This window comes from Pyxicephalus adspersus, chromosome 8, assembly GCF_032062135.1.
Source record: "Pyxicephalus adspersus chromosome 8, UCB_Pads_2.0, whole genome shotgun sequence".
NCBI lineage: Eukaryota > Metazoa > Chordata > Amphibia > Anura > Pyxicephalidae > Pyxicephalus > Pyxicephalus adspersus.
The window spans coordinates 43,317,202-43,333,682 of NC_092865.1; the positions used below are offsets into that span (position 1 = coordinate 43,317,202).

The following is a 16,481-nucleotide window of genomic DNA, read 5'->3' on the forward strand; positions in this document are numbered from 1 at the left end:
ATATGACAGAGTCTGTTTATAGTGTTATGGCTGAATTCACATTAGGCTACTTTCTGGCAGCTGCCCTGCCCCATAGTGCTCTTTATCCTCAGCAGCAAACACTGCTAACTAGCTGCTCTTTGCAAATCTATCTTGACACAGCAGTCATAGCCCACCACTATGATTCACAGAACTCAAGCTAAGTTAACTAACCTACCTACAATACTCTCTACCTTTTTGAATCACCTATCCCCTGAATGATAATTGAAATTGTAATTTTGTTACCCTAAAATTAGTCATTTTCAAGTGGTATTTCCATCATTTACTTTTCATTCTACATTTCACACCTAAATTGTAATAATTATACAACTCTTCTATTTCTGAATCTAAGCTAAATTTATTTTGCCCTAAATACAAATTTTTTTAACAGTAGAGTAGTATTGAACACTCACACGAAGTGAACCTCTTTCACAGTACTCAATAACGGCATATATCGTTGCATCCATCTTCACTGTACCATAAAACTTGGTCAAATTGTAGTAATCTATTAGAAGAAGCTGTAGGAAGAATATCGATATAGTTTGAGCTTATTTCAAGTTCAGCTGGTAATCAGTTTACAAAAACATTAAAATGACTATCCATAACAAAATGAACCGTGTAACATACACATAAAACTTTAAAACAATATTGCACTAATAACATTTAAGGTATTTATATGCCATCTACTTGTATGATGAACCTGGGAAGATACAGAATGGGCAGTGTTGTCTACAGGACAGGGAATTTTACTAATAGAACTATCCACCAATTAACAATTGCTTTGCTCTGGGATAAAGGGGTAGCTCTCAGGGTATCACATAACTCCAGACCAAGACCAAGAAGTGACCAGCAGGCAGGATTCCTGAACAGGGCTGCTGCTGGCTGCAGATGAATGTGGGGTGGGTGGAAAAGACACAAGCACAGATCCCCTGGTCCTGTAGGGATCTATCATAGTTATATTACAGACTTTCAAAGCCAAAATGGGATATGAGCTGCTTAGGTGTTGGATCCTCAGCCCAATAATGCAGGCACAGTTTTTTTTACACATTCATAGGGAAACAGCTATATGAGAAATAAGGCAAGAAGGCTCTAACAATCTATCAGTTGCAAGCCTTTAGATCTAAATACTTCAGAAGAGCAGTGGTTGTTTGATGATCTCTGCACAATAATTTTACCCACAATAGCATATTTTGGGAAATTATATGACATCTTAAGGACTAGGCAAAAAAGCACTGACTGCCGGTACAGCAAATTTAGTGCTACTAGTTGTTTATGCCATAGGTATCCAGTAACCTCTAATATTGAGTCAGAGTTCCACCTACCCTCTATACTTTCTTCAAATTTAATGCCTGGCTTGTTAGTATGTCCAAATATTCCATCTTTTTTTATTATGCCAAACTGTCCAGTTCCAGTGTATTTTGATTCAACTTCTTAGTGTTCCATTTTCTGTTAGTGTAATCACGTGTCATAGTTTATTCAATTTAGTTTAAAAAGTTAGGCTTAGGGCACATTAGCAGTACAAAAAAGTGTGCCATTTACCACTCCCGAGTGATTACTAGCAACTGCTAGGCACCTGGGATTGGTAACAGGCAGTACCTTTTGGGGTTTTTTCAGGCCTAGCAGTTTTTCAAGCAGCAGTGGTTAATGCGGAGAGGAATGTGAGGGGTAAATGCAGCAAATGCAACCTTACTGTAAGCATGAATTCAGCCTACCTTCAGATGTGGCTTCCTATGTATATCTAGCTAACAACAAACTTTTGTGAATTTTTTTTTCATTTTATCTGTCCACAAACTGAGCCCAGCAAGTCCCAGGTTGGCTCAGCTTCCCTCTTCTTTCTGATGCTCATGGTTCCGTCCAACAATGCTATTTTCTTTCTTCCAGGTCCTTTCTCACGTCACTTGAACTTGCACTGCACAGGCAAGAGATCAGTTTACGTGTCTTCCTAAAAATGTAAAACAAAAAAGTGCCGCTCTCACTGCACATGTGTGAAATTCCTGATGTCAGGCATGTGCAGAAGGAGCAGCCCACAGCCACCTGGGATATGTGACACATATATCCCAAGGAGGCTGCGGATTTACCCTTCAGGCTTTACCACCGTGGCAGTAAAGATGGATAAGGTCCATCTTTTAGGCTTACCCCAAAAAATTAAAAACTATTAAATTTTTCTATTATATAAAAGGGGAAAGTCACCCTTTATGTAATGTTAAAATGTCATGATGCTTTAAGAGCATTGTGCATGTTATAGCAAGATGGTGGCAGGATAGCCAGTGCCCCCCTCTCATCACTGTCCATATTTTATAATATATATAAAATATATATATTTTATATGTTTTATTTTAGAATAATTTCATATCTCCTAAATTGTTGGGTCGTAATGAAAGTTTTAGATTATACAGGGGACCTTCATACCAACTAGTAAACACATTTCTTTAAAAAAAAAAAGTTTCAAGGTAGCGGGGTTTAAAAACTTGAGAGAAAAAGAGAAAAAATGGAAAGATAGCGGCTCTTTATGGCAGAAAATAAGTCTAGCATTACATAAAACCTTTTATTTCAATTACTAAAACATATACTTCTTAGAAACATAATTGGTAATAGAGGCCATGGCAACGTTTAACCATGACTTTATAAAATACTCTCACTAAACAGTCCAAGATGTGGATCAGTACTGTACATTTGGTCTCTCCCGATGCGTTTTGCCCTAAACGGGCTTCCTCAGGGGATTGCCGAGACCCTAGAAATTACATTAATGATAATATAGAATAGAATTTCCACAGTATTCTTACAATTTTGACAATTTTAAAATAAGCTGATTCACCTAGTCTTGACTTACTTGGTACATTGACCTCATGAGAGGAAAGGTGGAAGAGTACATTCAACCCAGAAAATGTCACAAAAAGGGGGAAATGACTCGATTGGAGATTCTACAATTTCATATGAAAAATAATCACAAGTGTAAATGAACATGTTAATTTATTGGGATGAAGATATTTAAAGGAGATAAAGGAGTTTTCTCCCATACCTCCCCCCATACATATTAAATTTTCTAAAGATATTTAATCCTTTCTCTGTCCTAGCTTAGGACAATTCTTCCTTATACTCAGAAGCACCTCTCAATTATTCCATAAGATCTTCTTTGGAATACGCTTTCTTATTTTCGATAGTATTCCTTACACTGCTTACAAGATCCAACACATATCGTCTGAGGTATGTTTTTTATCCAACTTTATTAATATACTTGATTATTAATGTCTGATTTGATCATTACTTTAAACTATAAAACAAAACCATTACGATTATTATTTTCTCATTGATCTATCATACCGGTAGATATAAAATAAATAAAACTGCAGCCAGTGTACATATTTAAATCGTAGGTGCGCCATCTTGTGGATTAAATGTATATTACATAATTAGGATAAATTCTGTGATGCTACAAAAAATATACTTAAGAACTTCATTTTTTTATATATTTCTAGATTCTACCATCTACTAGAACTGGAATAATTAATTGTTGTTACATTTAAATTATTACATCATTAAGATAGCCATCCAAGTAAGAATTATATTTCCTAAATATTTTCTTAATCTTCATCCCAATACATTAACATGTTTGTTTACACGTGCGATTATTTTTCATATGAAATTGTAGAATCTCCAGTTGAGTAATTTCCCTCTTTTTTGCAACATTTTCTGAGTTGAATACTGTGGACATTCGATTCTATATTATCATTAATGTCATTTCTAGGGTCTCGGCAATCCCCTGAGGAAGCCCGTTTAGGGCGAATACTCTTTAGTGAGAGTATTTTATAAAGTCATGGTTAAACATTGCCATGGCCTCTTTTACCAATTATGATTCTAAGAAGTATATGTTTTAGTAATTGAAAAAAAAGGTTTTATGTCATGCTAGACTTATTTTCAGCCATGAAGACCAGCTATCTTTCCACTTTTTCTCCTATTTATTATTTGCTTGGCAACCACTCTAGTGGTATTTTCTAACCTTATCGCTGCGGGATTGGCTTCCTCTCTTTCTGGGTTTAAAAACGTATGCAAAATTGAACATTGGAATTTAAAGGCAAGTGCATCTAGGTGCCAAAAATTGAAAATGAAAATTAGGGACCCCTGGGGCTATTTACATGCAATTAGGCTAGGACCCCTAAATTTTTACCTTTCTTCACAAGACTAAAACTGTAATACTATGCTACCCTTTCTGCTTCTGTTCTTTGAATCCCAAATACTCTGGAATGGGGAGGTGTAGGAAACCGAAAATGTAGGTGCAAGGTGTAAATTTTCATCAGCATGACAGCATAAGAACTTAAAAAAACTCTGCCCATCAAAATGTCCTGTCTGCTCTCCTACCTTATTTTCTCTAGAACAGAGAGGTGAAGGTAAACAAAAATATAGGTGCAAGTGAGGGATACTTGTGGCTATCACCGCCTCCCAAACTTTCATCACCATAGCATCATTATAACATAAAAAACTGCTACCCATCAAAACGCTCCTCCCTGTTACACATGACTGTACCCTTCCATTACCTGAACCCCAATTTTGTTTTGATGGGCAGGGTTTTTATGTTCTAATGATACCATGGTGAATAAATGTTAGGAGATGTTATTCACAGATGTATCCCACACATTTCATTTTCTTACACCTCTCCAGTCTAGAGAAATTGAGCTTCAAGTGTTAGAAGTGGGCACTAATGTGTAACAGGGCAGTGGGTTTTGATGACGGAGTTTTTCATGTTCTGATGATGCCATAGTAATGAAACTTTAGGATCGGAGGGTAGCCAAAGATGTCCCTCAGTGCACTTACATTTTCGATTTTGTTTACTTCACCATTCTAGGTAAATTGGGGTTCAAAGAAGAGGAAAGCTGTAAATGATAACAAAAAACAGACACATACTGCACTTTGCAAACACACATAACAAACAGATCTTACTTTATTTAGCTCCATTTTCTGAGTTTCTGTGAAATTTCCATCATGTTTCAAATCTTTCAGTATAATTACCTTAAAGAAAAACATATACACATATACAAATAAATGTTTCCATATTCCTAATTTATTTCCACTAAATGTATCTAAAACTTCCGGATATGTTGAATACCCTCTTTCCATATGCTATGATTTATCCAGAAAGTAAAATAGTTAAAATTCTTATTAGGTTTTTAAATGATGTGTTCTTTTTGAAGAAGTTACTATCTCTTTTTGTTTTAGTAACTAGTATACTTTTGAGAAATTTCTGTTTGCGGTCATATCTTCAAAATAGGAAAATTTCGACAATGAAACAAAGCATAAAAAAAGATTGGTCTGGTTTTTACCCATTACCAATTCAATCCGCAAAATAGCTTCAAATAGTTTTGAATTCTGTTAAACTGGTTTTCCCTGCTATAAATTGCAAATGCTGGTATGACAGAAGTATGAGACATCTGCATGAGGCTTTGACTAGTTTTGGAAGAAAAGGGATTGGCACTCAGTAATGCCAAGAAATTGTGGGACCCTACCTATTCTTTAGGTGTTATACCTGCCTGAACAAGGTATCTTATATACAGTGGGTCCTAAAAGTTTACATCACTAATACCTAACTATTTAAGGATATCACCCAAAACTTTCTGCATTAATCAATTGTTAACAGGTTGCAAGACCATATCACTGCATATACATCAGAAGAAATACACATCAAGTTTGAAGCAGTTCAGGAATAAAACCTCAAACTGCACCAGCTAAGAAAAATAATACCTAAGTAGAGAGGCTGGGATTGGTCTGTTAAAGTGAAAGTGCAAGGAGTAAGGAGCCTAATGAAAAAAAAGGCTAAAGGGGTATTTATCTTGCAGCTAGAGCCACCATTAGCCACATTACCAAATACTAGCCAATCAGAGTTTGGGCAAGCACATTAACTACTTAGCTCCACAGCCATAAAAGTTAACTGTAACAAATCAAAGTAGCTGTACTGATTCCTGTTGTAGAGAGTAGGTAACTTCAGAGGAATAAGGAAATATTTTTCTTATTTATATGATAGAGCTCAATATTAATACAGAACCTAAGGCAGATGCCCCACCCACTGCACCGGATGTGACCAAGGGGTATGGGCAGATACCCTTGGCCAAGGAGGCGAAGACTGCATTCTCCATTCCAGGTGGTCACTTTCACTAAAAAAAAAAACTTTGAAAGAGTCATAGACTGTTCCTGGGCATTGCAATTACTACAACACTTTGTACCTCATTTTTGCCCCCCTGTCCGACTTAACAAAAAGGCTAAAGAGCAGGGATTGGATAATGGAACATTAATGTTGAAAAAAGCATTTCAGGAACTAAAATCTGTGTTGTGTCATTCCACCAATGTGGGTCTAGGAGAGTGTTGTCAAAAGGAGAAGAACCTATCGCATTCCAAGTCAGAAATTTTTGACTGCTGAGGAAAGCTGTGGTGGAACAAGAGTGTCTGATGATCAAATCTATAGATTCTCTGTGCTACTACTTTTTATAAAGGAAATGTTGTTTGATCTCTAACCATGCCCCTCTGACCTGGATGAGAGAAAACAGGGCCACAAATGGACAGGTGACTAGATGGTTTCTCTATCGCCAGGAGTTTAATTTTGTGGTAGAACACAACTTGGAAAAGTGCACCAGAATGCTGAAGCTCCTTGCAGAGTACATTGTCTAGGTGCCTCCACCACCTCAGGGTTGAGGTGGGGAGAGGGGGGTATGTACGGGCCTGTAGGGATGGGTCCAGGACAGAAGATATGTTTCCCCTTTTTATTAGATCATGGGCTCTTTAAAAAAGCATGTCCGTAAGTGTCACTATTGTTTAAATTGTTTCAGGGGTCTGGAATGGGAAGGGAGGTACAGGGTGGGCCTTCTCATTTCACCCAGGTACACCCCTAGCTTTGGCTCCAGCCAGACAGGAGGTCTGGCTCTAATTAGCATAGGTGTGCTGTCAGAAGAAGCTAGAACTTTGTATGAGGTGGAATCGCAACAGATGGGCTGCACACAAGGCTGAATGTCAGCTCTGCTCCGTTTCAATGGATAGAAAGCTGCTTATTTGATTTATGGATGGAAATTATTCCTAAACTGAACTGTAGAGAACAGTGAAAACGCCACACTCTGGTACAAGCTATGATGGTAAGCTACCTTTAAGTCTTGTTTGATTTTGCTGTCTTTTGCGGTCTTAATTTGGTGTAAATAAAGAGCCTTCACATACCGTTACATACTAACGGTTCTGCGTTCAAATCTTTCCCCCAATATCACATTATATGTAATGTAGGCTTGCTGTGGGGCATTTCTCATAGCAACAGGCTTGCAGAAGTTGAAATGAGGCTCAACAATTAAAAAAATAGGAAAATTTTTACTTTATAAGTGCAAAACCCTGTTTTAAAAAAAAACAAAAAACGTGAATCACCTCCCCTTTCTGTCTTGATCGCTTTCTTTATAGCAGGCTACATCACCCAAACTTGCACCTGCGAGATCAGGTGACATAGAAAGAAGAAGGAAGAAGAAGACTGAAGATAGTGGCGCTACCTCTGCGCCGGGACAGGGAGAAACCAGATCGAGGTCCAGCGCGATCAAGGGATCTGGGGGATTAAAGGCAATTGTGATTTTTTATTTTTCTGTTCAGTTCAGCTTTGACCAGTTGATTGTGTGAAATTGGGTTCTCAGGAGCTGGTACATTACCTTAACTTAAAAGTTAGTTTAAGGATTTGTCTATGTATTTCAGAATCCTTACCATATTTTTAACAAACTTTCCTTGTTACATGCAAAGACTATTGGTAATATGAAAAAAAATCAGATTTTTGGTCAAAAACCCAAGATAAAACAAAAAAGTTTATTAACCACAATAATTTGTCTCTGACAATGCAGATTTTTTTTTTTTTTTGGGGGGGGGGGAATGTGCCTGCAGGATTGTGTTATTGGGGCAGTATATTTTGTAGAATTTGACACTGGAATTGGCGGCTAAATGAAGCAGACAGAAAACAAATGACTGAATGAAGAGTCAAGACAAAACAAATAGGAAACAGTGGGCTGGACTGAAATTAGGTGATCTTAGTATACCTGCTGTCACATTTACCTCTTCCTTCCTAAAGCGCAGGTGCTTCTCTCCTGCACATGCCTGCAGTTCTAAATCCGGGCATGCCTGCTCTTCCAGATTTAATCAGTATTGCCCCTTGCTGGCCAATCAGGAAATAGCCTGCTAATCATTCTTGGCTATTTAGCCAGCTCAGACACAGCACCCAGCATTTGTGCAACGTGTCTCCACTAGTGCCGAGCCCCCTAAATCTGCTGAGCATTTCCTATACACCTGTTGGTTAATTCAGTGCTTTCCATGTCCAGCTACTGTGTTAACCAATTGTTTCCCAGCCAGTTCCTCTTTGCTGTTCCAGTGTTCCTCTTTGTCTGTGGTTATCCCTGTGTCACCTGTGCCTCCTGTGGCTTCCAGTGTCTGCGGTGGCATCACCAGTGTCTATTTCCAGGATCCCTGGTATTTGACCCCTGGCTTGTGACCTGACCTCTCTTGCCTGCTGCCTACCTTGACCCAGTAAAAGGCTACTTAAAAAAAGTGAAGAAAATAGATGGACATGCAATGTTATATAAACCCAAAAGAGAACGAAAAGGATAATTATACAAGATTTATCATGACTTACAGTAAGGATCACAAGGAAATTAAATTTATCTGTCACAAGTGATAAAAGAAATAAGGAATTTATAGTAAGGTACCCTTCAATCACATATCAAATAGCTTAGTCCTTAAAGGACAAATTAGTGAAAAGCCGTTTTGTTAATAAATATACATTACAAAAGGAAATAAGAGACACTTATATTTGTGGCAGATTTAAAGAATGCCAATGGATTTACAAACTAGATGAGAAAGTTTTTAAACTACCGAATGGTGTAAAATTTAATGGGTGCAAATGTGATACATGCAAAACTATAAGAGCCATTTATTTGTCAATTTGTAAACGTGCTATAACTTGGGAAAAACAACGAAAGTTGAGGAAACGGATATATGAGCATATATATATGATAAAAAAATGGTACGATCACGATTATTATATACCACATCATATGTCACTGAGTCATCAAGAGGAATTAGGATTTTTGGCAATAGAAAGAAAACACATGAATTGCAGAGGTGGTTATCTAGATAGAATATTAAAACTAAGGGAAACTGAATGGATATATAAATTGCAAGCAATGAAATTCCCAGGTTTAAATGAGATGTTTACATTTCAAGGCATTTCTATGGATAAACCAAGAGGAGAGAATGTGTGATTGTGTTTTTTTTTTTTTTGTTTGATGAACATCATTTAATTTTGAAGTAGGAAGTTAAATTGTCAGTGATAAATTAATTGGCTCAACTAATGAATTTTCATACTATGTTTCTATATGGGGACAAATGGGGATAAATTAAGTGGGACTCCACTTGGAAGAATTCTTGGTGACTTGAGACTTGACTTGGAACTTGGTGTAAATGACTTGGGACTCGGCTTGGACTTGAAGAGTGACAATTTAGTTCAACCTCCAAATAGTGGAATTGAATTAATCACATTTGCCAGGAACCCTCTACCCTTTTCTCTTTCATAATAAAATGTTTCAATACCCCTCTAAGTAATGCAATCTGGGAAAAATTAGGTGCATAGTTACAGCCGAGAACAATCTCTACAGGGTTCATACAACCATAAAGCAAAACCACATTCATGGTAATCCTAAGGATAATAAACCTTGCATGATATGTCCACCAGCACCAGGCTAGGCAAAGGACGCAATAGAAGTCATGCCAATTGTCCAACAGAATGTTGTGTCCCAGACCACATTCCAGTAACACATAGTATTATAAAAAAAAAAATATATACATATATATATATATATATATATATATATTTTTATTTATTTATTTATTTATATAATATATAATAATGCCAGGGTGGGGGAGGTGACACATAAAAGGCAAGGGGTGCAACTGGGGTGAGCTAGTAGGTAAATCCAAGTGCCCAGAAGAGCAATCTTCTAGGACACAGGTGGAGGGGTCTACGGCGGGTCAAGAGAAAGCCCCCCATATTGATAGAATTTAAAGGGTCAACCATTAGGGTACTCACCCCAGGTTGCTGCAAGCATGGGAGGCAGTGTCCTTCTGGGCATGAAGCCTTGGATCTGTGAAAGTGGGGTGTCTGTGGGAGGTAGGGGGGAAGGATCTAGTCCATTCAGGACAAGCTGTGGAGTGTAGGCAGTCCTCTTCATAGGAATCCAATAAGGAGAAACCAAAGCCTGCCACAGATAAATTACCCCACTTAGAGGGATCCTGGAACTTTAGAGCCAAAGAGGTGTTTTAAAGTCTGTTAGCAGCAACCCTTGAGAATCCTGCTGAGAGACAGACATCTGGTGCTGGGGAGACAGATAGCAGTGCCACCATCTTGGAGTAGGGAACAGCCAGGAGTCATCTTGCCTGGAGGAGCTGCAGAAAGGTCCATCTGTAAGGGGCTCTGTATAGAGGATTGCTGTAGCAATGGTGAATCCTAAAGGACAATGGTGACTCCGGGGTCTCCCTGATGACACAGTTTTCCCATGTCGAGCATAAGTGAAGAGTATGTTGCCACCAGGAATGTGAGCCAGATTGGAACACTCTTTTAGTGTGTCCACTATCAGAGTTCCCTGAGACATGCCCCCCAAGTTGAAAACATTTTTAATATATTTCTTAGTTTAAAAAAATAAAATAGTCAACCTTGCTTTACTTTATGGGATAATTAAATAACAAGTTTAAAACAGGTTTTAGTATATACAGGATTTTTTTTTCAGCTGCTATGAACAGTATGTATCAAACTATAGGTGCTACAAACTGAACAGGATTCAACCAGTACCACCAATAAAGTTGTATTCAAAAGTAGACAACAGCCAGTACTATACAGAATTCAATATGCCTATCGATGTGTAATTAAATAGTAAAATTGTTTACCAGCTCTCACAAAAGATTTAAACATCTTACAAACATCAAAATGACTTTTATTTAAGGTAAAACTGTACCCAGTTGCACAAGTGGTTTCACAAAAAAAAAAAAAAACACACAGCTAGTCTTAAGAAATTTGCTTAACCATAGTTTTTCTTAAAAAAGATAGTTATAATAGTTTTTAATAAAAAAAGAGAAATAATAATTGCCATTAATACTTCGGCACTGATTAAGAAAGAAAAAAAATGTTTTTGGTGATTTTTTTATTGCATACCTTCTTATCATATTTTCCTCTGCGTATTCGTGGCTTTGAATCACGCCATTTATCCTCATCAATCTAGAGGGCAAATAATTACAAAAAAGATTCTTAATATGGCAAGAACAATGAAGGAAATTTTCAGATTACAACACTAAATGAAAAAAAAAAGTTCCTGTATAGTTTTGTAAATATATACACCTAATATTTTCCTACCAAAGAGGTGGGATCCACCTCTTGCTTAGTATTAAACAGTGGTTGTTGTTCACTGGTACAACAACTTCTGAGGGTTGCATTGCACCTGAGACAATCGGCAGGGCTAGTACAGGTGTTATAACAAAAACACGTTTACCATCTACATCTGCATTATCTCTTGTTTACCAACACAAATAATTCGGTAACCAGTGTAAAACAAACTTCAGTACTTACAGGATTTTTTTTCTCTGTTGCAAAAAAGTGTGTACCAAATTATGGGGGCTACAAACTAAACAAGATTTAACCAGCACCACCGATAAAGTTGTGATCAAAAGTATACAACTGATCTTTGTGTTGGTAAAACCTGTACTTTACCAAGACAAAAAGCAGTGGTTTGGCGCAGCATGGGTGTGCAATTAAAGCGGACCTATTATCACATTTTTTAATTTTTTTAATAAAAGGTTAGATAATCATTTTAGGAAGTGTCGAATCTCACACATGCACAGTGAGATTGGCATTTTTTTTTTACATTTTCTAGAAACACATCACCTGAAAAAGAATGATGGAGTAGTGCGGGACTGGCTCAATTGGGATTTTAGAGGGATTGCTGGCTTTCCATCTGCAAAGTTAAGTGTTGCAGAATGCCTGTTGTCCCTCTTGTAAAACCCAGCTAGTGTGGGCAAAGTACAAGTACCCAAACATGCAGATAACTGTAAGAGAGCTATTTACCCATTAAAATGTATTTTAGTTAATGACTTAAAAATATAAAATCACCAAGGATGTTTAAAATTATCAGGTTTTATTCTTCTTTAAAAAAAATCTATATCAATACATCCTAAAGAGTTTAATGATACTTAGTTGTTTTAAATTTAAGTATTCTCAATGATCATAAATAAATATAAAGCAATAATAAAGTACACAAAAACACTGCAATTATTTTTTTCACCAAAAAACCAATGTGAATAGCAAGTCAAAAGAAGCATATTAATCATGTAACTGAAGTACGCAAACAAAAGAAATATAATCAGCTGCCCAAACATGGGTATGCTGAAAAAAACACTGCAATGACCAGGAATGGGAGTGATGTAGTGGTGAAAAAACATTGCCGCTGACAACCAGCATAGGGTGTTAATTAGCACTAAGTGTTATTCACCCAAACACTTGTGTGGAGGGTTAATAGTACTGGCACTAATCACAACTCTGAGGGTTACTGATGTGGTCACTGACACCAATGTCGCTTTCTGCCATGCAAATAATATTGTGACTTGGCTCTACCCCTGGCTACCAAATTGCAATCTGGTTTGTGACAGCAGGACAAATATTGTGGTTGCGATGCATCTGGGCAAATTCACTCATGTTACCCGATTTCCACATAGGCTGAATCTACAGTCTTGACCATGGTCAGAAAGTGGTGGGTGACCGTGGTGGGTGGATAGTCTGCATAGCACCCCCTCCTACAAAATGATCTGTGACATAACCATCCACTGGCATTCAACATTACATATGAAGGAATCTTTGATGCACAACAGGGCAGAGGCCTTGGGTTTCTTTGACCTAGAGCAGTGGCAGCCTTTTAGAGACTCATGCTTGTTTAGATTAGATTAGTTTTTCATGCAGAATGAAGAAGAGGAGAAAGACTTCCATTCTTTGCATCACATTCCCACATGCCCATTTAAGCAGTTTTCATTGAACATCACAAGCCCACACAAGCAGCATTCAGCAGGGGAAATGTAAAGCCTTCTGAAACACAATGCTTTGTAATTAATAGCATACATTGTGCAATCACCTCAAGACAACCTTTTCCTGTATTGTGCATACCAGTGTTCCATCTTGTCAGCTGGCATCTCTCTAAACCCAACTGGATTGGTCCTCCACCCACTTTGTTTCAGCCAACAGTTGCAGACACCAGCAGCACCAGTTTGTGTTTGGCTGATTACAACTGCATACACACGTGCAAATATTGTTGTAAAGGATCTTTCAAGATCCTCCTTTCCAACAACTAAGGGCTGCACAATGCATGAAGGAGTGCTGTATATACAGCACCATTCTGCTCTATGGAGAGGGGAGGGGGAGAAAAAATGGAGCGGCACCCTGCTGCGCACTCTCCCTCTTCCCTTGCATTAGGATCGTTCGTCGTCCATCGTCTGTGGATCCGCCAGGACGGTTCGGACGTTCGGACGACGAGCGCTGTACACATGCCAAATTTCCATCCGATATCGGCCCTGAGCCGATTATCGGGCGAGAGCCATTGGACGCGTGTACATAGTGTGACAGAGTGTCCCAAAAATGGCAGGGAAGTGCATTAAAGGCTCCAGGGAAATAAAAGTGATTAGGTTTGCATAGGTTTTTAGGAAGAAACCAGGGACTATGGGGCCCTGGAGCCGGCCAAGGGAGTGAAAGGGTGGGTTCCTTGGCCCAACCCAAATCAGAGTTTGGGTTATATCCACCTGCACTCAGGTGCAAGAGGAGGGAATTGATCAGCAAGAGGCTGAGGGAAGTGAGAGCCAGAGTGGATTCCAGGCTGAGAGAGAGACAGAGTGTATTTCAAGCTGAGAGGGAGCCAGAGTGGATTCCAAGCTGAGAGACAGCCAGAGTGGATTCCAAGCTGAGAGAGAGACAGAGTGGGTTCCAGGCTGAGAGAAAGCCAGAGGGTTCCAGGCTGAGAGAGAGCCAAAGGGTTCCAGGAAACCAAACAGCACTACAAAGTTTTGAGTTAACAGTACTGATTTAGTGTGTGTTAGTAAGTGAGGGCCAGGGGCCCAGCCGGGCTACTGTTTATTGTTTTTGTTTTGAAGCTGTGGAGTGTGCTGTAACACTTGCCTAAACAAATAAAACTGCTGTTATTTTGGAATTTTGGAGTCTGCTGCCTCTAATCTGCCCTGTAAGCATCCCGTTACCATGAGCAACCCCCAGTGATCTACCACAGTAGCTTTAGACATGATGGCAAATGACTTCCAGCTGCAGCAGAAGCATGAGGTTCAGCATAAGAAGAACAGATAGAAAAGATGGTATCATCTTATCTGATATGTCCTGAAGTACCAGATTAACTTTGGACAAAATGGATAACTGGTCCAACAAAGTCGACCAAACAGACTAAGCTGCCAGCTACCAGTGTGAAGCAATTCACATCCAGGATTCCTAAAATTAGCTAAAACAAATCCTAGTTTTTTTTTTGTGACACCAGAAATTAGTTAGAATATGGGTAAAACAGGTAAATTTTATGAGCATAAATTATATAAAACAGGTAAATTTTATAAGCAACAATGGGAAAAACAACGTATTACTCCTATAAAAGTGAAATTGCAGCATTTAGAAATCGTTTTTTCTCAGCACAATTAGAGGTAAATGGAACAAAAAAATTCAGACTTACCCAGTGCTGTCCAAGGTTCTTAAGAGTGGCTAAAGAAAATATTCTATCAAAAAAAGCACTCCAAATAAAATTCAAAATTCTTGACAGTTCTGAATAGAAATGTTTGTACTTGGAATTTTCCAGTCGTGAGCACCTCTACTGGGGGCTATTATTGTCACTGCAGACACTATTGTTTTTGGTTATTTTTGAAATTGTGTTTTTAATGAATGAATATACATATACAAAAAGCAAAGCTATACACCAAATATCAGAACAAAACTACCATATTAAACATGGCACAATATGATTGTCACAGATCCCCATAGGCAGATGAGGGCATTTGTCCCTTTGTCTGTGTCACCCACCTCATATTCCTCTGCAAACAGCAGCCCTGTTCAGGAAACCTGTGCGCTGGTCACTTCCTGGTCTGAGTCATGTGATCCTCCGAGAGCTGCCAGAGAAACAGACTATTCCACAGAAGAACTCCATCTACTGGCAGAAGTGTAAATACCACCTGAGCTGCCTTTACTCCAGCACTCCCTCTGGGGGTGGGTTCTCTCACCTGCTGGTCATGTAATTCCCATTTGCCACATGACTTCTATAAAAGGAAGTGATTGGCAACAGGAAGTTGCCTGGACAAGAAGTGCTTCATGGCTCTGTTCCCAGGTTTTGGTTGTTCCTGTCTATGGTTCATGCTGATGATTTTCCTGTGTACTGACCCCTGCTTTGACCCTTGACGACACCTGATGGCTGCCTCCCCTGACCTTTGGCTATTCTGGACTACTCTTGTTTGCCTCCTGCCCTGACCTTTGGCTTGTCTGACCACGCTCCTGTCTCATGTTTCTGCACCACTTTTTGCTCCTATCTGTCAGCAGTCATCAGCCTCTGTGTGCACGTGGAGCGAAACCTGGCAACTGCCCGCAACGGAACATTCTCATCTCTAGAGGCTCTGAAGAAGGCCAGGCAGTTGCTTAGACTCTGTGCCCTACGCTTGTCCCTGCCAACTATGCTGGTGACACGGAGGGTCCACCTTCCCACCCTGTTGCACCATGGCAATGATGATGGAATCAGGAACAAAACATTGATCATCACAAGCCCACACAATATTAGCGTCCAAAAATGATAAAGGTTTAGAAACCATATAAAATGGCTTAAAAAGGAGCAGTAAAAACATTGTGCGTTGTCATAAGGGTATCAGAGAAATACTAGCATGTCATTGGAGGTAGATAAAATATGGGTATGTGGATACAGAGAAATGTGGCTCCCTAAGAAGCTTGACTTTTGACCAATTGAAGATGAGAACATTCCTAAAAGATGTTCAACTTTGGTCTGTGGGCACTGCACCATCAACAACATGGCTTAGCAGCGGTAAAGAGTCAGTGAAGGACCACTGAAATATGGTACAAGCAAAATAAATGTTTAAAAAATGGAGCACTTATGAGCGTATTGGCAAGGCACAGACTGTGTTCTCAATGGCAATTCTTGGCTTAATAATCTCTCCCATGGTAACATATAGGAGAATATGTGCTGTGGAGGACTAGTTGGAATTACTCTTTTAAGCTTTGACAAGTTAGGGGGATCAGCACATTGCAGGACACTGTAGGTTGTTAGTAAAGTCCATTTATTGGGGGACAAGCATTATTTAACCTCCTGGGCGTTACACTGATGTCTAGATTTCTGTACCAAAAGCGGTACACTGTTTTTCATGAATTTTTTTTTTTTTAAATTGTAGACCTG

General features: G+C 38.8%; 1 protein-coding gene across 1 annotated transcript in view; it reads right to left on the reverse strand.

Annotated features, from left to right (window-relative positions):
- GUCY2C (guanylate cyclase 2C) overlaps positions 1-16,481 on the reverse strand; it is a 116,320-nt gene that overhangs the window by 53,373 nt on the left and 46,466 nt on the right. Inside the window, exons 13-15 of the mRNA XM_072420228.1 lie at positions 11,219-11,281; positions 4,954-5,022; positions 432-536 (exon numbers count right to left, since the gene is read on the reverse strand). Coding sequence (XP_072276329.1) covers positions 432-536; positions 4,954-5,022; positions 11,219-11,281 — 237 coding nt within the window. The remainder of the gene's footprint in view (positions 1-431; positions 537-4,953; positions 5,023-11,218; positions 11,282-16,481) is intronic.